Source organism: Prionailurus viverrinus, chromosome D3, assembly GCF_022837055.1.
Source record: "Prionailurus viverrinus isolate Anna chromosome D3, UM_Priviv_1.0, whole genome shotgun sequence".
Lineage (NCBI taxonomy): Eukaryota > Metazoa > Chordata > Mammalia > Carnivora > Felidae > Prionailurus > Prionailurus viverrinus.
The window spans coordinates 19,366,410-19,392,265 of NC_062572.1; the positions used below are offsets into that span (position 1 = coordinate 19,366,410).

The following is a 25,856-nucleotide window of genomic DNA, read 5'->3' on the forward strand; positions in this document are numbered from 1 at the left end:
CAGCCCTTCAGGCCTCAGTCTTCTCTTCTGCAAACAGGGCTATGGCCTTTCCTCTGGCACCAAAATGAAGGCTAAGGAGGTTTGCACACCCCAGCAGCCCAGCCTCCATCCTGTCTCCGGGGGACCCCAGCAGTACTACCCTCTGGGGCTCAGGGCCCAGGCTGCAGATATAAACCCCATTTCCTTGTGAGCACTTTGGAAAAACCGGGTTTTCCTGCCTTGTGAAGGAGAGCCCAGACCTGGTCTCCCCTGGCCTCTGTGCCCCTGGTCTCAGGGGTTCCCACTCATGTTCACTGGTCAGGGGGACATCTGGCCATCAGGTTGTGACACCCCCTCCCCTGCTCACCCCCTCTAGCCTTTCACAGCTCCTCACATCAGGCATCACAACCGAGTGTAGGAGACAAGTTAGCAGACCCCAAGGGAGGGCAGGAGGGGCTGGCTGGCCTGTGGTGGAGGGGGCAGGGTGCTGTGGCCCACTGCCCCTCCAGGCCCCGCTCCTGGGCTGCATTCTCTGGCTGCCTGCCAGTCCAGCTCTGACCCTCAGGATCTGGGGACCTTTTCCAGCTCACTGTTCCCTGAGAACTGGGCCTCTTTCTGGAGCTGATCACAGCTTGAATTTCATTCTATTCTAGGTTTGTGCTTGGAAAATCCCCCGGAATCTGACTCTGACTAAGAAGTTTTGCTCCAGCCTCTTGCCCAATCCCACTCTTCAGACCTCAGGTTCACTTCCATGTGTCCTCCACAGTGTGAGCGGGGGCACCCACCAGGCTGAAGAGGTAGCAGAGTTGACAAGCTTTTTCTGCTGGGTGCACTCTGGCCGAGTAAACTCCGGGGCTGTGACACCCCCTGGTGGTTAATGCTGGGAAGTGCCACTGTCCGGGCCAGAAAAGCGGCGACCTGGCCCCTGAAGCTCAGGGTACCGAAGGATAATGTTTGGTATGGGTCTGCCCCGCCCTTCACCCACCCTCCCACTGGGCTCTCATGAAAATTCTGAGGCTAGCTCTGGCACCTGAGGGGTAAAGACCTCTGAATCCCACCTCTTCACCCTTCCCCACCTGACAGCTCCATTTCACACACACAGGATGCTGAGGTCCAGGGATATGGGAGCCTGGCTGGCAAGGCTGCCCAGAGCCTGATGGTGTGGCCCCCATTTATTGCACTGCTTTGTCACTCACAGGGGAAGCAAATCCCCTCAAAGTCCCACTTTGGTCCCAGCAGACATCTCATCCTTAGGTCGCCAGTCAGCCTTGCCCGCCCTGAGTACTCAGTAGCCAGCAGGCTCCCCGCCTTTCCTGGAATCTGAGGCAGCTGCCCAGCCACCAGTCGTGTGGACAATGGCCTGTACCACAGCGATGAAGTTGGAAGTGACCTCAGCGTGGTGGTGCCGGGTCTTCAGGGCTGCAACCACCGCCTGGAGGTGGGAGGGGATAGAGAGGCCTCAGCAGGGCCCAAGATGCCATGCGAACCACACAGACCCACACTGAAACACACAGGTAGTGCCATTTCTGCCCCAGTGGCCAGGAAGAGCAAGTTGGGGGCAGACGGTCCTATTGGGTCTCACCGGAGCAGGTAGACTGACTCACATCCCACATGGGTTCAAGATGGCCCAGGCAGTAGGTGTGAAGGTATCTGCCCCAGGCAGAGGGGCAGTCTACTCCATGATGACTCAGGAGATCCAGGCCTCCCTCCCAGGACACCTTGTGACCCCCACCTTGTGACTATTTCTTTGGCTCTTTACCCACCTGGTCAGTGTCTTTCTCCAGGGTCGTGGTGTTAGGCAGAAGCTGGTTGTGCAGTCGGGGCTCCTCTACTGCCCGCTTCACATCGTAGCCAAACCACAGGCTATGGATGATGGCCTGGGGGTGGCAGGGGGTGCGGTGAGGGGGTCAGTGTGGTCCAGGGACAGGGGCTGGGGGGATAAATGGGTGATACCTACCAGCGCAGTGGCTGTGGTGATTTTCGTGCCCCCGGAGGCACCCACCACCATGCGGACCTGGCCATCCCGGCCCACGATGATCGCTGGACACATGGATGAGACTGGCTGCTTCCCTGTGATCACCAGGTGGATGGGTGGGGACAGAGATGCTGGTCAGCTGCCTGCCCAGGACACCAGCCCTCTCCCCACCTGAGCCCCCTGCCCCACACCTGGTTTGATGAAGTTGGCTGGTGAGGGGCGCACCCCGAACTGGTTGGTGATGTTGGGGGAGCTGAAGTCATCCATTTCATCATTGAAGAGGATCCCACTGACCCGTGATCGTACCTTAGAACCGAAGCTGAAGACCAGCTGAGTCAGCCAGCTATGGCGAACCCAGCCCCACCCTGCCCAGCCCCTACCCACCCCCCAAAGCTCCAGCTCTCTCCCGGTGAGGCTGAGGGTACATGTTCTACCAAGGTGGGGCCTCAGTTCCCACCATGAAAGAGGTCGATAGAGCCCCCTTCTAGGACATGCAAGCAGCCCCCAGACCACCCAGGTCACCCGGCAGCCCCTACTAGAGGTTGATGGTGCTGGTGGCCGACACAGCGCTGCCGTCCTCTGCGACCACGGACAGGTGGGCAGTGCCACCATCATCAGGCGTGTAGAACTCAGGCTCATAGTAGGGGAACGGGTGAGTGGTATCATCAGAGATCCGGGCCCGGAGCTGGGCGGCAAAGAACTCGGAGCTCATGTTGCGGACCACCTGCCGAGACCCCAGAGCTGGCCTGAGGAGGTGGGGGGGGGGTGGGGAGGGGGCACAGGCTTGTGCGAGCAGCTCTTGGGAAGCCCCCAACATGGCCCTGACCACAACCCTCCTGCACCCTCAACATCACATGGCCCTCTGATCCCCTCTTTCCAGCCTTTGTCTGTACTGCAGTCCAGAAATTCAGTATTTATCTGTCCACCCACAACACCCCACTCTTGCAGCATTCAATCATTCATTCATTCATGGAGCTTGTGCTGTGTGCTTGGATCAACAGGGAACAGACGTACAGATCCCAGCCCTCCTGGCAGGGAAGACCAAGGCAGGCAGGGACATGTTGGAAAGAACAAGCCAGGTAAAGGGGATAGGGAGGGATGAGGTGGGGACCAAGTGGTCAGGGAGGGCTTCTCAGAAGAGGTGGTATCTGAAAAGAGCTGTGAATGTGGCCTGAGTGATAAAATGCAAAGGCCCTGAGGCAGGCCTGGAGTGATAGAGGGTGAATAGGGTCAAAGTGGTAGAAAATGTCAACAGGGGCTGATCCTATAAGTCTTCATAAGCCCTATAAGGACTTTGGCTTTTGCTCTGAGCCACCTGGTCCTGGGACAGAAGAGTGGCCACACTGGTGAGTCACAGGACCCCTCTGGCAGCTATGTGAAGGGATAAGGGTAGAACCCAACTGGGAGGCTATGACATCAGACATCAACCATGTGAGAGATGGTAGTTGGCCCAGCTGGGAGAGAATCAATGGCCCCAGTGTCTTCAATCCAGAGTGCCCATTAGCTGAGGAGATGAACACTGCAGATGGCCAGTGTAGGAGACAGTCAAGAGCTTGATTTTGAACAGATGCCCTTGGGACCCTGAAGAGCCTGTCTCAGGTGGGTGGTAGACCTACATGTGGGCAAGATCAGGCTGAGGGATAAACATGGAGCCATTAGCTTCTGGTGGCTGCTTAAAGCCATGAGTCTGGGGCACCTGGGTGGCTCAGTTGGTTGAGCATCTGACTCTTCATCTGTGGCTCAGGTCATGATTCCAGGGTCATGGGATTGAGCCCTGCATCGGGTTCTGTGCTGAGCATGGAGTTTGCTTAAGATTCTCTCTCTCTCTCTCTCTCTCTCTCTGTCCCTCTCCCCAGCTTGTGTGCTCTAAAAAAACACAAGCAAAAAAACAAAAACAAAAACAAAACAAACAAACAAAAACTTAAAAAAAAAAGCCATGACCCTGAATAGGGTCCCCACAGTGGTGAGGACAGAGAAAGAGGAGAGTAGATGAGACAGGAGCCAACAAGGAAGGCACCTGGGGACTAAGCAAAGGAAATGCCTCCAGAATTTTCCAGCAATATCCCACAGGGAAAATGTTCAGCCTGAATCTACTCCTAAGAAAACACAAAGTCAAATCCAGGATGTGGAGTGATTCTGCAAGATGACTGCCTTGGGCTTTAAAAATCAGCAAAAGAGCCAAGAGGCCTAGTGTAGGCTCAGAGACCAGAGGGACATAAACAGCAACTGTAAGGTATGAGTTGGACGGGCTCTGGACCTAACAACCCTGGGACTGTTGGGAATACAGGTATCTAACAGGTCAAGTCCTCTCAATGTCAGGGAATAGGAGTCCTCAGTTTTAGGAGCGACAACCCAAAGTGTGATATCAGTGACTGGCCATCTGATACCCCAAAAAACACATGTATATTGATAAAGGGGTAGATGGAGGCAGAGAGAGAGGAAGGAAATGTGGCAAAAGCCTACAACTTTGCAGAATGAAAAGCTGAGCAAAGGAGGTGGTAAACTGTGTGAGATGCTGCAGTAGGGTGCCCAAAGGGGAAACTGAGGCTGGACTTAGGGGGCAGGGTGAGGGGCCATGGTGGGGGGGGGTGGAGCAAGAAGGGCACAGCCTGATGGGAGAGGACTTGAGAAAGGGACAGAGGGGCCAAGTTTGCTCTGAGCAGAAGCCAAGGAATGGGGTCAGCAGCTGAAGGTTCTGAAGCAACAAGAGTATGATTCTCACTCCAGAATGATCTGTCTGAAAGGACAGACTGGGAACACCAGAGGCAGAGCAGTGTTGCAGGAGAGACTTGCCGAGTCAGCAAGTGCATGAGCAGAGGAGCTGGCCTTAGCCAGGCCAAATGGCAGATAGGGGTGCGATGCAGCAGCCTCAGGGATATGAGACACCGGGTCACCGGCTGCAGTCGGGAGTAGTACAAAATGCTCATTGGGGAAAAAAAAGAGATCCGGGAAAGCAGAGAGGCTGCTGGGCAGCTGAGAGGCACAGGCCAGTGTGAGGGAATCTGCAGGTCTACCGCGGAATGGGTGATCCGAGTAGGTAAGGAGGGTGGTGATGGGAGTCTTGATGGAGGCCCAGCCTGGATCTGGCAGTGAGTGGGTTGGGCTGTGCAGGATCCAGGTAGGGCCTAGGACACATTAGCTCCTGGGTGTGACCACAGAACCAGTGGCCGAGGCCCAGAGCATTGCTCCTCTCCCCCTCAGCCATCCTCCCCATTACCCTTGAGGGTTGCAACGTCCCCATGCATTCCCCACCTCAGCACCGAACACTCCAAACCCTTCCAGGACAAGGGTACAGCTCCCAAGGTGGGAGCACAGACACAGGTAGGGGACACTAATTACTCATTGTCAAGTCTGTCATACTGTGAGCTCCGTGTGGCAGAGGGCCAAACTCGGGGGTCACCAGGCCATCCCAGCACATGGTAGGTCCACCACCAAAGTTGGTGGTGAAAGCATGTGTGAGGCTGGGGTGGTCCCAGGAAGCCCTCCTCGCACATCCATGGCAGGCCCTCCCGCACCCATCACGGGCCACCCCCTGCCTCTTACCTCCATCATATTGACAAACTTGGGGTCCCCAAGCAGGGTCCTCTTGGCATAGGCAAACCGGAAGGCCTCCACGATGCGGTGGTAGGTGAGACCCTTCTGTTCGGGTGTCTCCACACTCGCTGGGGAGAAGTTGTACCCTGGTTGAGCAGAGATGGGGGCATGTTAGCAGTCCCGGGGCCCTCTGCCGAGACAGCTGGGTGCCCCAGGGTAGGCTCACACCTCCCTGAATCACTTGGCCCCCTTGAGAAGGGGAATGCTTAATAAAAACCAGTGGACACTTTGGAGGAATGTAAGAATGGCATAAGTAAGGGACCCCTGGGCCTGGGATGACCACTTAGATTTACCAGATGCGTCCTCTGGACCAGCATGGCTATTCCCACCCCAGGACACTGCTCTGTACCTTTTTAGCTCCCAACCATCCCTCCTCCTCCTCCAGCCCCTGATCATCGCCCCTCACAGCCCTGGTCACTCTGCACCGCCTCTTGCGGAGCCACGGTGGGAGGGCTCACCCTTGAGGATGTTGAGGATGAGAGCCAGCACCGGCCCACTGAGTGGGGCACTGGGCACGTAGAGCTGGGCATCCCCGAGGCTGATGTTCAGTGGCTGCTCTATCAGCTCAGCACGGTAGTTGTTCAGGTCCTCGGTGGTCATAATGCCCCCTGCAATGAGACAGCAGCTCAATGGGTGGACACAGGGATGGGGCCCCCAATCTGAGGGGAGCACAGGACCATCACGCTGAAAGCCCTGCCCACTCTTGAGGGCCCCCCTCCTCCCCCTCCCCGCTGCCCCATCCGCCAGTCCCTCTGTGCTCCCTGATGATACCACCTCTCCACTGCCAGGCTCAGGCCATCTGCCCTCTGTCTGTTTGCCCCACTGGCCTCCAGATCTGCCTTCTCTCCTCTTGGCGGCCAGAGAGTCTTCTCTACGTGGAAAGTATCTGCTCCCATCTCTCCCCTGCTCAGTCCCATCCTCCAGTGACTACTAATGGGTGAAAGGAGGCTCTTTAATTCTACAGGGAACTGGCTCCAGAAAGACCAAGTATTGATAGGCTAATTTCCTGCCTCAGTGGTAAAGGTCAACATGCTAATCACTCTCTTCTGTGTCTCTGACAAAAATAACAGCAGGAAGAAATCCACAGCTGGGGAGGGAGAGGCAGCACCAGGCTTCTTGGCTGAAAGTCATGAGAACTTGTCTCTGCTTGCAGCCCCTCCAGTGCCTCTCTCACCAAGCCCACCCTCATCCACTGTGACCCTCAGGGATAACTAAAGCTCATCCTCTCTGGGCCTTAGCCTATTCCCTCTGCCAGGAAGGCTCTTCCTCTCTCCAAGCTCATCTGTAGCTCAGGTACCACCTCCTGCTTGGGGAAGTCCCCTCAGATCTGCATTTCAATGCTTCCTCAGCTCCAGTTCCAGCCTAGACCTTCATTTAACTTACAGAGGACTTTCCCTCCTGAACTGCACTGGTCTCTCAGTTTTGACCTAACCAAGATCTATGGATCTATGTGGCCTGTCACTGACTGCAGACATATCTGTGACCCCCCCCCCCGTCCCCTCCAGGCACTGCCTGAGGGCCCAGTGCCCAGGTCGGGCAGGACCAGAGGACCTAAGTCCTCTGAGCTCTGGCTCAGAGCTCCTGCTGCTGAGTTCCTTGCCTAGGGTCCCTGAGGTTGCCCACTTACCAGCATCCTGGATGTCCTTGACAATCTGGGCTGTGAGGCTCCCGTTGTAGAAGGCCTGGGCTCCCTCCAAGGCCAGCGTCTCGTATGTGTTGGCCAGCTGCGGCATGGTCAGTCTGTCCCCCTCCCGCAGCACCTTCCCATCCTGGCAGAACACCTCACTGGGGCAGAGGGGTTCCCGTGAGGCAGGCAGGCAGGGTGGATTCGGCCAGCCATTCCCACCCAACCACACAGGAGATCAAAGGAAGGGCAGTGAGCACCTGTCCACAGGTGAGTCATCCTCTGGTGTCCAGCCAATGCTTCCTAGAGTCCCTTGCCACTCAGGACTCACAAGCCGGGACCCCAGGCACCAGGCTCAGAATGTGATCCCACACACATTGAGAAAGGCTTTTATATCCTAGACCTCATCCCTCTGCCAGTCATTCATGGCATGCAGGGACCTTGGGCCACATCTGCCCAGCCTGTGCCCCAGGGCAGGCCAGCACCCACAGACATACCACAGTGCAGGCTGTTCCTCGATGACAGCCCTGTTTTTCTCCAGGGCTGCTGCCAAGCCCTTCCCCACAGGGAAGCCCTGGCGGGCCAGCTGGATGCTGGGTTGAAAGAGGTGAGCCCAGGGCAGCCGCCCATGCCGCTGGTGGGCCAACTCATAGCCTCGGATCTCACCGGGAACTGCCACCGACAGCCCCCCTGCAGAGGGACAGGAAGACAGTTAGTGGCTCCAGTCAGGGGACATCAGGAGGGGTGTTCCCCCTCAGCAGCAACCTAGGCACAGTCTCCAGATGGGATCAGTGAGGTTTAGGAAGGAAATGGAATTGTAATATGTGGACTCCGCTGGCAAGAGTGTAGATTGGCCAGGGATATGTGACAAGGCCACAGTCCTGCTGTCCCAGGACTAGATGTCTGCCTCTGCAGGTGCTACCAGGTTTGAAATCCTGTGCCAGGCCCACAGTTGCACAACAAGACTGTGGGGAAGCCAGACCCCTACCATCTCTTAGTCTGAGCCTCCTAGGCCACAAGGCCTCTCATCCCATAAGACTCAAGGGGTCCACCGGAACCCACCAAAGTCCCCAGGGCAAGCCCAGGCCACCCTCGACACTGAGCCAGTTCCAAGGCAAGGCCTCTACCTTCCTCCCTTCTACTGTCCCAGACCCAGGACCTGAGCCCGACCCCCTGCCCTATATGTACCCTCACTGGGTTTCAGTTTCCCCATCTGACCATAAAGAGTTTTGTCTCTTGCAGCTGACCTTAGAGGAGCCCACAATTCCACTGGAAACAGACTCCTGGACCCTGCTCCCCACCCACCCCCACGGCCCACTATGCCCTAAGCTGGGCACTGATACAGAAAGGCCCTTGCTCCCAGACACCTTCTTGCTTTCACCCCTGGATGACCAGGGCCATTTCAGCTACACTCAGGCTAGGTGACTGCAGCTCTGAAACTACCTCTCCCATCCTGAGGTTGGGCACAAGGTTCTGAGAGCCAGGTTGTTATGGTCTGCATGTCTGCACATTTCAGAAGGTCTGACACCCGGCCCATGATTCCTGCCACCTTAAAAAAAAATGCTGCCCTGATCTTGGGCTAATAGGTCTCAGACCACCCTGCTAACCAAGGTCACCAGTGACCCCACACTGCCAGACCAGGGTCCTCTCTCAACTTTACCTTACTTAGCCCATCACTCCTCCAGGGTCACCTCTGCATCCCACATGCGAGGCTCTGTTAGGGTCTCCTCTGTCTACACTCACCATATTGGTGACCTCCCCCAGATCAGGGCTTCAAATTTCATGTATGTGCTGCCAGTTCTAAATTTACTCTCTGGCCTGGCCTGCTCCCCCGATGGCCTGATCTGAGGATGCACCTGCCCATGAGAAAGGCATCTCAAACTTAACACACTCAAAACCCAACTCCGGACTGTCACCCAAACCCACTCCCCCACAGCCTTGCTGGCCTCTATTAGGGGCACCCCATGCTTCCAGGTGCAGATCAAAGACCAGGGGTCATCCAGGACTCTTGGTATAGGAGTTGGTGTCACACCCGACCTCTCAGCAAATGCACAGGCTCCACCTTCTAGGTATGTTGAATACCAACCACCTCCCAACACCCTCATCTCCCCGTGGTCATCGTGGTGACCTCCTGACGGGTCACCTGATGGGCAGGCGGCTTGCTCCCTGACCCTTCTGCAGCTGCCCAAGGGGTTCAGCCAGACATAGGCCAGATCTACCCCCACAAACACCCCAGGGGCCACTGCTACCTCTCTTGGACAAGAGACAGGGTCTTTACAATGACCCATAAGGTCTGACACCACCTGAGCCATTCTGACCCTGGGATCGCCCATTGCAGCCTTGCTAGTTCCCGCAGTTCTCTGTCCCATCTTCCCATGTGGGTCACTTGCTCTTCCCCCAGACACCTGCACAGCTATCCTCACCCACTCCAGACCCTGGGTCTTTGCCCAGACACCTCCCCCGTGACCAGGCTACACTTGGTGAACTGCACGCCTTCCAGCCCTTCCCACCTCTGCTGTTCACGGATTTTATCTGTTGCCTTTGTTTTGTCCCCAGGCTTGGGGAACAACCCCTGACATTTTAAGAGATTCCCAATAAGTCCTCGTTAAATAAGTGAATTCCGAGCATCCACAAGGTGCTAAGTCTGTAAGATTCCAGCAATCACACTGAATGATTTCATTTCTACACATTCTGAGTCTCCCAGGGGATATAAAAATTCAAAGAGGCTGTATGTTGGAGGAGACTCCAGCGGGGCTGCTCACAGGGCCTCACCCAGGGCCCCAGCCCGAGGGGCAGAGCCTGCAACTGGGGATCAGACCTGCTATGGCCAACAGCCCCCTCGTCCTGCCTCTAATCTCCTATCCTGCTTTCCTCCTATCCTCCTTTTGGGTCCTTGGAGCAGCAACCCCTGTTGGCCACTGGCTTCCCCTCAGCTGCATGGGGAGGTTGGGGGCCTCTTCTCTGCATGAAGGCCTTGTTAAAAAAGATAGACTCGACTGCGTTTTTGGAGCTATCTCCACAAAATGAACGAATAAATGAAAGTCTTGGATGCCTTTGAAAAATTCAGGACTTTGACAGCCCAGGTTCAATTTGGGCCTCAGCACCATCCAGCTGTGTGACCTCAGTTGGTTTGCATGACCTCTCTGGACCTATAAAATAAGAATCAACACAGCACTTCCCCTGACTCCCAAGCATACAGGGAGGATTCAAGGGGCCCATTGGTGAAAACAGCTAAGCAGCATGCTGGCCCCAGTGCCCCCCGATATGTGCAAGCTGTTGAAATAATAATTATTCTCTCCATGCCCTAGCACCCTGGAGAGGCCTGAGTGGAAATAACAGAAGCTCCATGTCTTCACCCTCGGGAGGGTGTTGTCAGTCCAGGAAAGGTTGGATGGGAAGGGTGCACATCAGCACTGCCAGAACTCTCCTCAGCATCAGACAGGGGCATGCCCATGCCTTCCTGGCAGCTTACCCCAGCTCTGCACCCACACCTGAACTTGCACCTCACCTTTCTGTGACTGCTCCGGGCTGTTGAACATGCCTTCGGAGGCCAGCCCAGGGGCCACCTCACGGGCGTTGATGATCTCAACTTTTCCTAGAAGGAGAAGAAGGTGGGCAGTCCAGACCAACACCAACCCCTCACCCCGTGTGAGCCCAGGGGCCACCTGGCTCTGCTTGCCCCCAGCCCACATCCAGCCTGAGATGGACAGCCCCTGCCAATTACCTCCCCTACTCCCCGTGGGCACTCACGTGTGGTGCTGTTGTAGATGGTGAGGAACAGACCGCCCCCGATGCCCATGCTGTGGGCGTTCATGAGCCCCACACACAGCAGGGCCGCAATGGCAGCATCCACCGCCGAGCCACCGTCCCTCAGCATGTCCCTACCGGCAGCAGGTGGTGGGGAGTGAGCACCTGCGGGCTCCCCAACGCCCCCGACACATGCACACTGCCACCCAACTCCACCCTTTCTGGCCACACTGCCCAAAGGAGGATGGAAGAGGAAACTGTAGTTTTGGTTTTTACATGTCACTCTAAGACCAATGGGCTTATATGTTCTTCCTTTCAAGCAAACAGATGTGCATGACGTTTATAATAGAAAGAAAACAGAAAAATGTTACTTTTTATTAGCAACCTTTTTTGTCTGTTTATGTCTTTTGGGAACTGACCTTTGTACATAATGTGAGATAGGGGTCTAAAATAGCATAAAACAGCAGTTTATCCAAAGGCACAGAGGTCTGAGGAAAGGGACCCAGCTGGGCACCAGGAAATCCACATCCTGCTCTTGGAGTCAGTGTCCCCTTCTGCCCTGACCAGAGGCTGCTGTGAAGGTCCAAGGAAAGGACAGGCAGCTCCATGTGCATCAGACACCCCTTGTCCGGGTAGCTCGTGTACAGACGGGGAAACTGAGTCTCAGAGGGATGAGGATCTTGCCCAGATCCACTTCCAGTGGTCCTCCTGTATTCCCACGCCCTGCCTGCTCACCTCCCGATCTCTGAGCAATACTTGGCATCTGTGGCCACAGCTGCCTTGGGGTAGACGTGGCTCTGTGGCTTGGAGGTCAAGAGCAGGCAAAGGCACAGGATGATGATGAAGATCACTAGGACCACGGCCAGCAGGGCTAGCACCACATACCGCTTCTTCATGGCTCTGCAAGTACCTGTTGTTTGGGGTCAGGGGGGAGGGCTGGTGGTTAACAGGGTCAGGGGACTGCCACTGGCCTGGCCTTGGGCACATCCTGACCCTCACCACACAGGGCACAGCCAATAGTCAAGCCTCAGAAACATGTCCCTGGGGGCACCTGGGTGGCTCAGTCGGTTAGGCTTCCAACTTCGGCTTGGGTCATGATCTCACCATTCATGAGTTCTAGCCCCGCGTGGGGCTCTGTGCTGACAGCTCAGAGCCTGGAGCCTGCTTCAGATTCTGTGTCTCCCTCTCTCTCTGCCCCTCCCCCGCTCATACTCTGTGTGTGTGTGTCTCTCTCTCAAAAATAAATAAACATTAAAAAAAATTTTTTTTTCAACGTTTATTTTTTTTTGGGACAGAGAGAGACAGAGCATGAACGGGGGAGGGGCAGAGAGAGAGGGAGACACAGAATCAGAAACAGGCTCCAGGCTCTGAGCCATCAGCCCAGAGCCTGACACGGGGCTCGAACTCACAGACCGCGAGATCGTGACCTGGCTGAAGTCGGACGCTTAACCGACTGCGCCACCCAGGCGCCCCAAAAAATTTTTTTAAAGAAAAAAATATGTCCCTTTGTTTCCTTCCAGCCCCCGGCCACTTACTCTGCCAGAAACTCCCAGTCCCATCTCTCCCTTCCTAAATTGCCCTGCTTATCCTCAAGGCCCCATCCCAGTAAAGACCCCATGTCCAAAAGAAATCTCTCCTGGGAGCCCCCAGATTCCATGTGTCCCACAGTCAGAGCCACTGCCAAGCAGGGAACTCCACCGGGAACAAGCTTGGCCTGATCCCTTCTGTGACCCCCCACCTCAGCCCAGAGCCAGACACCATCCATGGGCCCCCAGAGTGGCCTGCCACAGACCGTGGGGTTCGGCTTCCAATGTACCCTCAAAAAGGACACCCACAATCTCCTTGTAAAATTGTCAGACAAGCTGCCATGGGGCAGGGGCCTACCTTTCTCAGCGGATGGAAGCCCCACACCTTGCCTGGGGAGGTGGCCACAAAAGCCGGGAGGGCTTGGCTGAAACAGCTAAGGAAATAACTGGGGTCTCCCTCACAGACAGTAGGAGCTGGTGTCCACAGAATCTGCTCCAGACAGACACCTCGATCAGGCAGCCTCTTTGCTCTCCTGAAAATCAAGATAGTGTACCTGAAACAGGCCTCCCCAGGGAGGTCCTCCCCAGGGAGCTCTGTGAGGTTCCTCTGATCCAGATGAACTCTGGAGTCGAAGAGGAGGCTGTCCGACTCTCCCACATTTGTGTGAAATCTCCAGGCACAGCCGAGAGGGGGTTTGCCCAGAGCAAGGCCCGAGTTCGGTGGTGTGAGTGTCATATGACAAAGTGGTGAAGCCCACGTGGGCCAGGCCAAGGAGACGGGGTATGCAGGCTCTCAAGCCAGCTCGTCCCATCTGAGTCTTGCCCCTTGTCCGATGTGGGGCCTTGGGCAAGTCACTGACTACCTGTCCAGTGGGAATGACAGAGGCATCCTGTTTGGGGATGTTGTAGAAATGAAGTGGATTGGAAAGCATGAAGTGCTAGGTGAGTGTTGGCTATAATTGCCATCAGCTAGTAGGATGACGTCCTGGAGGCCGGCGGTGCAGAAGGAAGCTGGTCAGCCACCTGCTCCCTGTGTTTCCTGCTCCACCTGTTTCCCTGTTGACTCCTTTCCAGGCCATGCAGGGAGGGACAGCAGTGAGCCTTTGGGCTCCTGTGGCGGTGACAACGGACAAGGGGTGTGACCCCCACAAGGAAGGAGAGGTGTGAGGACAGTGGCAATCTCCGTTACCTCCGAAAGGTGAGTGTCGGCCAATAAGCCCCAGGCTGGGATGCCTCTGGTTCACCTTGTCTCTGTTCAGGGGTCTGAGCTCCAGGGCCAGACACAGTGTCCCAGAGATGGTCTAGGAGTGGAGTCTCGCTTGCACGGAGCCTGGGAGGGGATAGCCCTCCCACATGGCGGGCCTCCAGAAGCCAGCATGGAAGGGCTTTCCCCTCCCAGGCTCAGTGGGCAGCCACACAGCAGACCACCACCCTACGTCCCCAGTGGGATTCAAGCCAGCCTTTCTTCTCCATGTTGACTGAATCCAGGCACCACCCTTTGAAGGCTGGACTATAGAGCCTCCTCCCTGCACTCCCTCCTGTCAGTATCACCTGCTCCTCAGTCCTCCAAAAAGCAGCAGAAGGCTCTCTCCAAAGTGCCAACCAGGACTTTCTCCCAACCACTGCTCCAGGGGATAGTCTATGCCCCGGAGCACACCCTAGAGGCTGGGTCAGGTTTAAAGATTCCCAACAGAGATAGCTATGCTGGGAGGTGTGAGGGGCCTTGGGAGCTGGGCCAGGAACATGTGAGGTCTGTTTCCAGACACAGAACTTTCCCACCACATGTGGTGGGGGTGGGTGGGGCAGGACAGAAACCAGTGACTCTCTTCCCAGCATGGGCACAGGCACACTTGCCAAGGAGGCCCCCCAGTCCTTGCCCATGGGACACCTTGGGGACATTGTCTCATTTCTCCTGGGCTTGCGGCTGTGAAGTGAGGCCGCCCCCCTCACGGCCCTCCTTTCTCCCCTCAGGCCCCTGTGGTGATCCAGACATGACTTCCTAAAGTCTGTACTCCAGCCTCCCCTGTCCATCCATCTGTTCGTCCATCCATCCGTCTACCCAAGGACCCAAGTGGGCTTCCAGAGGGACAGGGGGCACCCAGCAAGGTTCAGACTGCCAGGGAGTATGGGGAGGGGTGGGCAATACTGACCCCCATCCCTCCTCCCTGGCCAGGGCAGCAAAGACACCAGCCCAGACCCTGCAAGCAGACATCACCAGCCCTGAGGAAGACACCCTGCTGGGGACCAGGCTTCCGTTTCCCAACCCCCCCACCCCACACCCCACATTTTTCCCAAAGACTCACTAAAAGAATGTCCAAGCCCAGAGGTCTGGCTCTCACCCAAATCAGTGTCAGGAAGGGAAACTGAGGCCAGAGAGTAGGTGGGGCACAGCACTTGGCCTCAAACTCCCACACCACTCCTCATGACCCTTGTGGGCTTACCTGAGGCCCGGAGCTGGCAGGGGCCCAGGAAAGCTCCTGGTCCTCGGAAGAAGCTCTAGGCTGGGACACGGCCAGATTTGTCTGCCTGGGAAAATCTGGGCCACAGCTTCAGCCGAACCCCCCCATTCCTAGGAGTGGCCCAGAGCCACGCCTGCAGCCCCTGCAGAGCTCCTCAGGGTGCCTCTGAACTGGGATTGGGATCTGGGGGAGGGCACCTCCAAGGAGGAGCAGAGACAAGAAAGGGGCAGGAGAAGGCAGAACTCTCATGCTCAGAACTCTCATGCTCACCTAGTCCCAGAGCAGGCAAGAAGCTGGCTGGGAGTCACTCAGCAACCCCATGGGACCGTTGAAAGTGTCTAAGCAGGGTGGAGAGCAGGCTGTCCTCTAAAAGGTCCAGTCTGACAGGGAGGACAGCCCCAGGGGCTGACGTTGAGGAAGCAAGGAGACACAGTGACTTGGCCTGTCAGCAGATGACTAAAGTTCACACAGCTCTGGGAGGGCCCTGGGTAGGAGATGGGAGGTGTTATGACAGCATGACTTCTGGGGTTCCCAAGGCAGTGGCAGCAGGTGAGGGGTGTGATCCCAACAGGGAAAGAGAGGTGTGGTGCCAGGGGCAAGGAGTCCCCCTCTCTTGGACACAGTTCTCTCCAAAGGGCAGGGTCTCCTGGTGAACACCCCTCCAGCAAGCCCCAGGCTGGGTACACCCCACCCCTGTCAAAGTGTCTGAACTCCAGGACCAAACACAATGTCCCAGAGATGGTTCCTGAGGCAACGCAGCAGAGGTGCCGCCAGCACCAGACCAGAACCAGGACCTGAGAGCCCTCACCACAGCCCTCAAGCAGATGCCAAGGGTGCCTTCCTGGAACACAGCCTGGGGCCTCGCGTCCAGACCGGTTCCACAGCCTATCCGGGAATGTCAGCACCTCGGGCCCAAGAACCCCCCTGAGCAGCCTGGAAAGCCAGGGCCCGGACCGCGCCAGAGCTGGTTCAAGCCACGCAGCCCAACAGTGCACACCTGGCCACTTGATACCCGCACCCAAGTTCCTGCATGTCCCTGACTGGGCCAACAAGGAGATCTCAAGCCAGGAGTAGGTGCATGCCCAGCCCAGGGACCTTGGACGCTGCTTTCCATCCCCCTTTGGCCTCCATGTACCAAGAATAAGGATCAGCCACTCCCTGAGTCATTGCTCCATCCCTGGCTTCCTTGCTAGCTGTATCTAGGCTGCCCAGGAGCCCCCACGGTCCCTATCTGTAACACCTCAGCTATGACCACCCTGCAAGGCTGTGGCAGCTGACAGACAGGAAGAGCTATAGAGGTCTCATTGCCCCTACGGAGTATTGCTGCACACTCTGGATCGCACAGTCAAAACAGGCCTTGTCTTGTTACCCACTGCCCTTGAACAGGCTTGGGATGGAATCCACCGGACAAATGCACTCCCATGAAATCTTCCACGGCCCCGGGACGGGGTGCCATGACTCAGCTCTTTTCCCCTGGACATCACCTGCAGACCAGGGTGACTGAGAAGATGGACAGGGCAGGCTCCAGGGACCAAGGCCCATAACCTGTCCCTGAGGGCTAGCCACCAGCCAGGATGTCAGGGGATTTGTGTTGCAGGCCAGTCAGCTGGCAGGGGTCTAGAGTGGAGAGACACAGGGCTCTGTCCCTAGCCTAAGCCTGCTTAGCCACTTCCTCCTCGCCTGGGAAGGCATAAGACATGGCAGTGTCAGCAGCAGCAGGAAGAATGTCTGAGCGGGCAGAGGATGGCCCCACCCAACAGGTGATCCCAGTAGGGTCCCAACAGGAAAACCGCATCCTGGGGCAAGGTGAGGGACCAAACACTGTCTGTGACGGAGCACAGATGAAGCCTAGCAGCAGCTGCAGGCCCCAGAGAGGAGAGTCCGGAGGAAAGGTATCTCATTAAAGGCTGTGTCAACAAACGCCCGAGGTACAGAACCAAGAACCTTCCTTACGTGGTGAGCGTGTCACGTTTTATTCTGGTCAGCCCCCCAACCCCTACATGCTGAAAAGCGACCTGAGGGGAGTCAGTCTGGGGAAACCATGCCACCCTAGAAAAGGCTGCAGGGGCTGGGCTGAAGAGTCTCCTCCAGACCCCATGGCTCCTGTCCTAGGCACAGAAGATGGTAAGCTCCCTGTCCCCAGGAATGTGCAAGCCTCACCCACCAGAGATACTGACTTTGCCATCAGCACCACCCCCTCCCAATACACACACACACACACACACACACACACACACACACAAGCTGAACCTAGGCTGAGTGGAACAGGTTCCCAGGATGCATCAGAGAGCGGAGCATGAGGAAGCCTAAGGATTCTCTGTTAATCCTCCAACCCAGTTGTCACCTGGCTGTGTCACCACCACCTCAGAGCCACAGTCCTGGTGCACGGTCCTAGACCCATTCACAGACAGGAAACCAAGGCTTAGGTTGAAGCAACTTGCGCAAGTTCAGCTGGCCCCCGAGGGAGACATGTGGACAAGCAGGTGGGCCCAGAACCCATGCCCCTGGCCCTAACACCACCAGCATCAAGGAATCGTCCCCATCGCTGACCCCAGGCATGAGAACATAGCTCTCAGCAGCTTCCTGAGCCCTGCCTGCCACTGGACTGGAAGCTTACCATTACCCAGGCCTGGATTTGGGATCTGTCTCCCTTGCTGCCCACCCTGGTGGCATAAGGTTGAGAATTAGAAAAAGTCACCTTCCCCAGTACTTGATAACCGCCATGCCAGATACCTGTTGAAATAGCTAGGCATGCCTGCAATGACCACAAGGTGGTGGGCACCCCCTAGAGTTGTGCAAGGACCCTTGCACAACTGAGCCGGTTTCAGGCCCCACCATAGCCACAAACCAGATCCCGGAGAGGGGCAAGCATGGCCAGAGGACCCAGCGCCTCAGCCCCCATCATGGGTCCCCTACCCCCATGCTGCCAGATCCTCCTGGGCCTCAGTTTCCCCATGCTGCACCCCTCCCACTTAATTCCAAAATGTCCCCTTCTTTAGAGCAGTCCAGCAGTTCCACCCGGCCCTCCTCCACCCACCCCACACCTGTGACACAGTGAGCCAGACAGCTTGGACAGGTAGTTTCAACCCCCCTAACCAGACAATAAAAAATCAGAGGCCTCTCCAGCCTGGACCCAGTCTGTGCAGCCCCTCTTCAGGGTCCATTCACACAAGCCCTGTCCCCATCACCCTGAAGGTCCGCTCACTCCCATTATGCAGGTATATAAACTAAGGCTCCAGCCTCTCCAGAAGAAGAGGCCAGCACATGGCAGAGCTGGGACTGGAACCCAGGCTTCCAGACAGATGCTTCTGGGAGGACCTAGCCTGAGCGACCCCAACCTACAATGTCCAGCAGCTCAGAAAGAATGAGCTGTACTTTGGGGTCACACAGCACTGAGGCACAGCCTGATGCCCCTCCTTGGCTCACCTGGCTCTACGCTGGTCCTCCTGCTGCTCTCCAGCACAGAGCTGAGTCCCCAGTGCCCCACTCTGACCCAGCTCCTCCCCTCCCTCCCCCTGCAGCCTGAGTGGAGGGAGGCTTTAAAGGCACAGGAACCTTTCCAGGTGGGAAGAGGGCTGGCTCCTAGCCCTGTCTCTGGGGCTGTGTGACCTGGGACAGCTGCTGGCCTCTTTGAGTCCCGTAAGATCCCCAATCCTGAATGAGAGACCTGAGCTTTGAAGCCTCCGTGGTGCTGAATGAGGCTAGGTTTCAGGCAGAGGTAGGTCAGGCCAGGGGCCCCTGGGAGGAGGTGGGACCCCTCAACTTACAATGTCTAGAGCAGGTTCACGTGGTGCTGGGGTGCAGCCAGATGCCCACCCACTGGGGTTGGGAGTGTAACCTCTGAATCCCCATCAGGCCTGAGGAATCCTACCTACTCCAGAACTCTAGAGTAGGAGATGCTCCTCCAACCATGTCCTCTCCCTGACCCTTGGGGCTACAGGGGGATTGTGTAGGGACTGTCACTCCAAAGGCCCTGGCCACCTGGACTGAAGGGAGTTACACGACCCAGGGGAGCCTCTCTTCATCCCCGACATTTCTGGGGTCATGAGCGAGAGGGTTGATGGAGGACACACAGCAGTGAGGGCAGGAGATAGAGTTGTTTGCTTATGCCCCTGCCTACTCTGGCCCATCAAATGAGACAGGGTGGGTGCCTCACAGGGCTGGCAGCCCCAATACTCCCTGTGTCTGAGATCCACTTGTGGCCTGCTGTCTGCCAGAACTGCCACCACTAGCACGGCCCTGGCTTCAACACATTCATTCATTCATTCATTCATTCATTCATTCCTGCCTCTAAGCCTGGCCTGTCCAGATTCTCTTCTCAAGGAGCCCCCAGCAGGATTCTAGATGGGCTTAGTATGGCCAGCCAAGAAAGAGGAGGAGCCCAGGGCCCTGGAGGAGAGGCAGACACAGTGACAGGGGCCTTAAGAATCAGGGCAGAGCTGGGCTTGGATTGGGTAGGACATGCCAGGTAGAGGGAACCACTTGAGCCTGGAAGCTGGCACTGGAGGCATGTCTGGGAGTAGTAAGGGCCTAAGGGAGCCTCTTGACCTCCCTGGGCCCTTCCTGAGCCCTGAGGTGTCAAGGCTAAGAAGGGAAGTGGCTGAGCTCAGATCAGACCCTGAAGGCCAAGCCAGTGCATCTGGACTTTGAGAGCCCCAGGAAGCTGGTGAATGTGTCACCTGGCTGGGTAACCCATTAACTGCAGCTCACTCATTAAGACCCTGGTGGGTGACCAGAGGGTAAGGGCCGTGGGAAGAAAGGAGTGTTAATGGCTGGGGACTGGCCGAGATGGTTTCTCTGTGCTCTGTGTCCTTGTTCCTTGAGGAGTTTCCTGGGCGAGGCTGGCCTCCAGCCAGGGATTGCTGCCAAGGCATCATGGGGGGGGGGGGGGGTGAGCGGTGCCACCCCACCATCCTGATGCCTTTTATCTCCTAACCACACATACTATGTAGGCACCAGCAACCTAGGGTACCCCAGGGGTCTTGGTCAGACAGGAGGGAATAGGGGGGCTGGGCACCTGGCCCATCTCCTCCTCTGAAAAATGAGGAACCACAGTGGCCTCCAAGGTCCTTCCTGTTCTGACAGACTCTGGTTTGCCCCAGCTCTGTGTCTGGGAAAACAAGGCATTGGTGGAGGAAGAAGGGTAGTCAAAGGAAACCACGACGTGAGAGAGGAAGGGACTTGCCCAAAGCCATTAGGTAGGACAGTGACGCATGACATGAGGAAAGCCTTGCAAACCACTTCCTGCAAGTAGTACCTCATTGCAGCCTCCATCATGCCCCACCCTGCTGTCACATCCTGGAAGAGGCTCTGCCTGAGCCTCAGGAAGTGCCAGGTGAACCTCCTGCCCCGGGTGGGCCACAGCTGGTAGAGACACAACATCCCAAAATGCAGTCAGGAGCCTCACACTGAGTGAGCCAGGAAGGAAGGTCCAGATGCAGCAGTGCCTGACCTGTCCTCCAGAACTGCTGGGACAGGATCTCAGGGCCCACTGGGAGCCAGGAAACCTGATATTACAACAGGCATTTTGTGTCCCCTGGTATCTGCACCAAGGACACATTTGGTAAACTGGCTAAATACATGTGACTTTGATGCCAAACATCACAGCATCTTAATCAACTTTAGGATCACAGAATCTCAAATGTTTGGTCTCTGATCTCCTGTCTCCAACACCCCAAAAAGGTTGGCTTGCATACTTGTCTTGACAGGGACCTCACTACCTTTAAAGACAGCAAGACTGTGGTTGGTTGGCAAGTTCTTCCCAATGTCAAGCCCAATTTGCCTTCTTGGAATGCCTTCTGCAGTTGTGAGAGTTGGCATGCTTTAAGGTGGGCTTGCCTCACTTCCTGCCCACCGTCTGAGGCCACAAGCAGAGGAGCAGGGGCCACCTCAGACCCTGTGGCTACCTGGCCACAGCCTCCCTGAGCCACACAGACCACACTGCCAGGATGGAAGGAAGACTCTAGCTCGGTGAAGAGACTGGTGCTGTCCAGGGGTAGCAGAGAGGCAGAGCCCCTGTGCTCCCAGAGCCTGGCTGCCAGCCCCCAGCACCATCTGAGGCGTTTGCCGTTGCAGCACCTACCTTTGATGTGTGGAAGAAGGCTGGAGCACTGCCAGCGTGTGGGCCTTCAGAGATGTCAGCTCCTTAACGCCTGAGAATGTCTGGCTGCAGGGCTAGTCTGGCACCTGGTGGACCAAGTCCAACTCCCAAACCCAGAAGCAGGGTAGCAGCACAGCCAAAAGCATGGGCTCAAGAGTTCCTAGGTTCAAATTTGACCCCTGCCACTCATGGCCCAGGGTCTCCTCTTCCTGCCCTCAGCTTTCTATCTGGAAAGCAGGAATCATTAAAATAATTGTTGGGTGGATTCACTGAAATGGCTGTGCACAGGCTATTGTCAGCGCCCGCTATCTCCATGGTTCCCACGCCCAGGCCAGCAGCAGCCTCTGTCCTTGCCTGATGAGCAGCTCAGGGCTAAGAGGTCATAAATGCCCCCCTCCTGCTTGCCCTACCCTCTCTGCCCATGGCACCCTGAGCAGGTAGCATTTACCATATCACCTCGTAATTATCTGCAGTGTCTGGGAGCTCCAAGGGGTGGAGGAGAAAGGCTGAGCCATCCACGTCCCAGCCCCCACCTCAGGGTATGGCCTGGTCTTGTCTCCCTCTGAGGGGAGTCGCTGGCTGGAACCTGCCTGTCCACACGCCTCTCCACCCCCACCCCCTACTCCCAACCCTCCATGGGGGGTGAGTGGACTTGTGGTTCCCCTAATGCCAAAAAACACCCAGTGCTTCCCCCCCCCCCCCCCCCAGCCCTGCATGCTCTGCTAGCCCTCCATCCTGGCTTCTCAGAGCCCCCACCCCCTGCCATCTCATTTCTGGGCCTCCTGCACCACTTCAAGCTGAACTCCTTTGCTCTCAGAGTCCTGCTTGCAACATTTTATGGGCTGATGTTTTAGATGCCTCAGGTCAACATGCCTGCCTAAACCTGAACTAAGTAACAACCGTCCCCATACCTCCACCAACCACATTAGCTTAGCCTGCCTAGCCCCAGAGCCTCCTTCCCAAACTCACTGGTCCCCCAGTGTAGCGGCCTCACCTCCACATCCTCTCCTGGCTGCTCCTGGGCAACTCCTCCTCAGGGTCCGCAGCCCCTCCACTGTTTCCCTAAGGTAGCCCCAGTGCTGAGCATACAAATCTGAGCACATCCTCTCTCACTAGAAACCCTTTAAAGACCCCCTTTGCCCTCCAGATAAATTCCAGTCTTGCTAGGGCCCCACCCCTTCCTCTGTAAAGTTCACCCTATGCTCTCTGCTGAGACTTCAAGCTGGCACTCTTCCTTCAGACCCCAACCTCAAAGCAACCTCTTCCGGAAGCCCTCCCCCTCCTCCTGGTCAGCTCCTGTAGTGCCCTGCAGCCCCCATCAAGGTTCCCCACATCTGTGGAGTAGCTGTTAGATTGACTTCCTGTGTCTTAGTCTCTGCAGTATCCACAGGGCCCAAAAGTCAGCACTGAATTGACCAATGAAGGCTGTGGGTGGCTGAGTGGATTCCGTATAAAGCCACGGAAAATCAATTTGTAAAAACACTGCTATATGCTGGACTTTTGCTTTGTTGTGTCTAATCCTACAATAAGATGCCGGACGGGCACCCTATTTTCCCCTTGTTACAGATGAGGAAATACGGTTGTAGAACCTACTGTAGTGAGTTGAATAGCAACCCCCCCCAATTCATATCCACCGGGACCTCTGAATGTGACCTTATCTGGGAATAGAGTCTTTATAGATGTCATTAGCGTGGGCCTCAAATCCAATAACCAGTGTTCTCATAAGAAGGCCATGTGAAGAGAGACACACAGACACAGGTAAGAAGGCCAGGTGACAATGGAGACCCAGGTTGGAGGGCTATAGCTAGAAGGCAAGGAATGCCTTGGATGCCAGCAACCGCCATCATTAGAGCCTTCAGAGAGCCCTGCCAATGCCTTGATTTCCAGCTTTCAGTCTCCAGAACTGTGAGAGAATTAAATTTGTTGTTTTAAGTCACCAAGTTTACAATAATTTGTTATAACAGCCACAGAAAACGAATACAGCTACCTACTTTACCTAGTTTGTACACCCAAAAAGGGACAGGTCCAGGGGATTCTAATCAGTTCTGAGATGAGGGGCACCTGGTGGCTCAGCCAGTTGAGGGTCCAATGCTTGATTTCAGCTCAGGTCATGATCTCTCGGTTCGTGAGTTCCAGCCCCACACTAGGCTCTGTGCTGACAGTGCAGAGCCTGCTTGGGATTCTCTCTCTCCCTCTCTCTCTCTCTCTCTCTCTCTCTCTCTCTCTCTCTCTGCCCCTCCCCCACTCTCTCTACATATCAATCAATCAATCAATCTTTCATTGGTCCTGAGCCTATACCCATGCCCCCCCCCATAGGGATCCCTGGCCCTGACACAAGCTTACAACACAGCCCTGTAGAGCCAGCTCCAGAAGACATTGTTTCCATTGAGTGTCTGCTTCTTTCCTCCTAGTGAGTTCCAAAACCATCCTGCATCCTTCTTTGGAGCGGCTGCCAAGAGGCTCACTGTCACCTGGCTACCTGCTGAGGTCCATGAACCTTGCCAGTATCTGGTCTTGGACTACCCCACTGGGTGGATACAGAAGAGCCCTAAAGGTGGGGCAGGTTCAGTTCCAGCCACAGCCCTTCTCCCCTCCCACTGGGTCACTGGACCTTGGTTCCTTGTCACTCCAGCTGGGCCACCACATGGGGTGGCCAAGAGCTTGGGAAGCCAAAGGTGTGACTGTCACCGCTACTTGTCTCTTGGCAAGCCCCACTTAGGGCCCAGGATGCCGCCAGCAGGGCCTGGGATTCGGCTGTGTCCCTCCCACCTGATTCTCTGGCTCCCCAACTTCCCACCTCACTGGCTGTCCAGGGAGCCCATACAAGTCACTGAAGTTCCATATCAGCCCTAGGTGCTGAGAGGGCAACATCATAGCACCCCCCTACCCACCCACTCAATGGGGTCTCCACAAATACAGGCCTACTGCCTAAGGCAACTCCACGGAGAGAGGCCAGCAGCCTTTACTTAAATATACATGGAGGCCAGTAAGGGGGAATGATGCCCCCCTCTCCTGAGGGCAGAACTCTGTCTCTGGGGCCTCCTGCCCGAATCAGGTTAGGCCAGAAACACTCCCTAAGAGCCAACTCAACCTAACCACCCCCACAGGAGGCAGAGGGAGGCCCATCTAGGGATCCAGGCACAGTCACCACCTCCCTCTTTTTCTGGGAAAATGTCCTCCAGGAATCTCTCAGCCAAGAACACAGAGGGTGGGGTGGGACATGAGGGGTGGGGCTGAGGGGCAGTTCTCTACTTTCCACAGGACTCTAACTCTGGGCACCCTCCTGTGCCACTGCCTGGGTTGCCCCCTCTGTGACAACCAAACTCAGCCCTCTCTCTCCCCTGCCCCATACCCCTGCCCTGGCTCGGCCTTCTCATGTTTGAGGGGACAATGTCCAGGCCTGGCTCAGCCTCTGGAAGGATAAGGTCAGGATTTGGGAGACATCCCAGCTCTGGCTCCAGCCCCGAGCGTATAAGAGGAGAGCGAGGGGGTTCTTACCAGGCTGCCAGTCTGGACAAGGGGTCTGAGAGGTCCCTGGAGCAATGAGGCTGCTGCTTAAATCTCTGGCCCCAACACCACCACGTCAGGTCAGCGAAAGCGCCTGGGCTCTGGAGGGAGGCAGGCCAAATGGTCATGCAGGTTTGCCAGGGAGGAAACCTGTGGTGCCAAGGTGGCCCCAGGACAATACTGGCTACAGAGGGGTAGTAGTGGAGGCTGCTGGGTCCAGCTGGCAGACGGCAGAGGAGAAGGGAGCCCAGGATAGAAAAGCCCCAGGACCAGTCCCAATGGGGGAGCCCAAGCAGGCAGCAACAGGGGTTGGGGTTCAGTGAATGATCAAGTGACAAGGATACTAAGTTGTCCTCTGTCCTGTATCAGGGGTTCAGCTTCAGGGGACCACAGATCCCAGCACCCTGTCCCCAAACACACTCCTGGGGGGCAATAGTTAACACAAAAGAGAACTCTGACTCTACCCTTACTTACCATGTGCCCTCAGATGGCCACCCCTCACCCCACACACACCCCGTCTGTGCTCACCCCTCCTGAACCTGTGCCCAGGCCCACTGTCCTCACAGGCTGGACACACACTCTGCTGTGGGAATTGGGTGTCTAGAGCCCTCCTGCTCCAAATGTCCCCTACCCAGGGAGTGTGAGGGCCCAGAGCTGGGAGGGGAGCCTCCAGGAGGCAGCAGGCCCCCAAGTAGGCCCCTAGAGCTGGGTGGGTCCCTAGCCCAAACCTGATCCATGCAGGAGCCAGGGCTTCCCCTCCTCACACTGCCTCCCCGCCCCTGTCAAGCTGGAAGACTGAAGCCTGGGGCAGATACAGCTGGCCTGCTTCCAGCCTGCCCAGAGCTAGGTTTAGGGGTTTAACCAGGACTCTTCATCCTGTTTGTCTCCCAGGCCTGGGCCAGAGGGAGCCCAGCCTGCACCACCCAGCCTGCCCAGGCCTCCCCCAGTTAGGCAGGGAGGGGCAGTAAATATTTGTCAATGCAGGAATGTCTACACAGGTGGACAGGTCAGATACTACGATTGTCCAATGACTGGAAAATTCCAGGAGGCAGGTGATGGCACTGCCTAAGGCTGGCAAGGGAATTCCCCACCCCACCCCACCCCCTCCCCGACCCACACACACCCCTCCCCGACCCACACACACCCCTCCCCGACTCGGAGTCCAGTGCTCTGCACCACCAAAGCAACTGCTCCACAGTCAGCATGGAGGCCACTAGCCAAGCGCCACCTCGCCCGGCCCCTGCTCAGTGCCTCCCCAAACGACTCCAGGCCCAGACGACAGAGCGCCAGAGCCCGGTCTAGCGCGGGCCCGGGACTCCACTGGCCAGACCTCCCAAACCGAGGG

At 56.5% G+C, this 25,856-nt stretch overlaps 1 protein-coding gene across 1 annotated transcript; it reads right to left on the reverse strand.

Annotated features, from left to right (window-relative positions):
- Nucleotides 1-1,091: 1,091 nt before the first annotated feature.
- On the reverse strand, nt 1,092-18,742 carry GGT1 (gamma-glutamyltransferase 1). The gene is made up of 14 exons (XM_047828768.1): nt 18,331-18,742; nt 12,804-12,978; nt 11,655-11,829; nt 10,923-11,053; nt 10,681-10,767; nt 7,670-7,862; nt 7,176-7,333; nt 6,007-6,156; nt 5,498-5,634; nt 2,491-2,678; nt 2,146-2,273; nt 1,937-2,049; nt 1,743-1,856; nt 1,092-1,411 (listed from the first exon to the last, which is right to left on the reverse strand). The coding sequence occupies exons 3-14, from the start codon at nt 11,813-11,815 to the stop codon at nt 1,265-1,267; spliced, it is 1,707 nt and encodes a 568-aa protein (XP_047684724.1). The 5' UTR covers nt 11,816-11,829; nt 12,804-12,978; nt 18,331-18,742; the 3' UTR covers nt 1,092-1,264.
- Nucleotides 18,743-25,856: the final 7,114 nt, after the last annotated feature.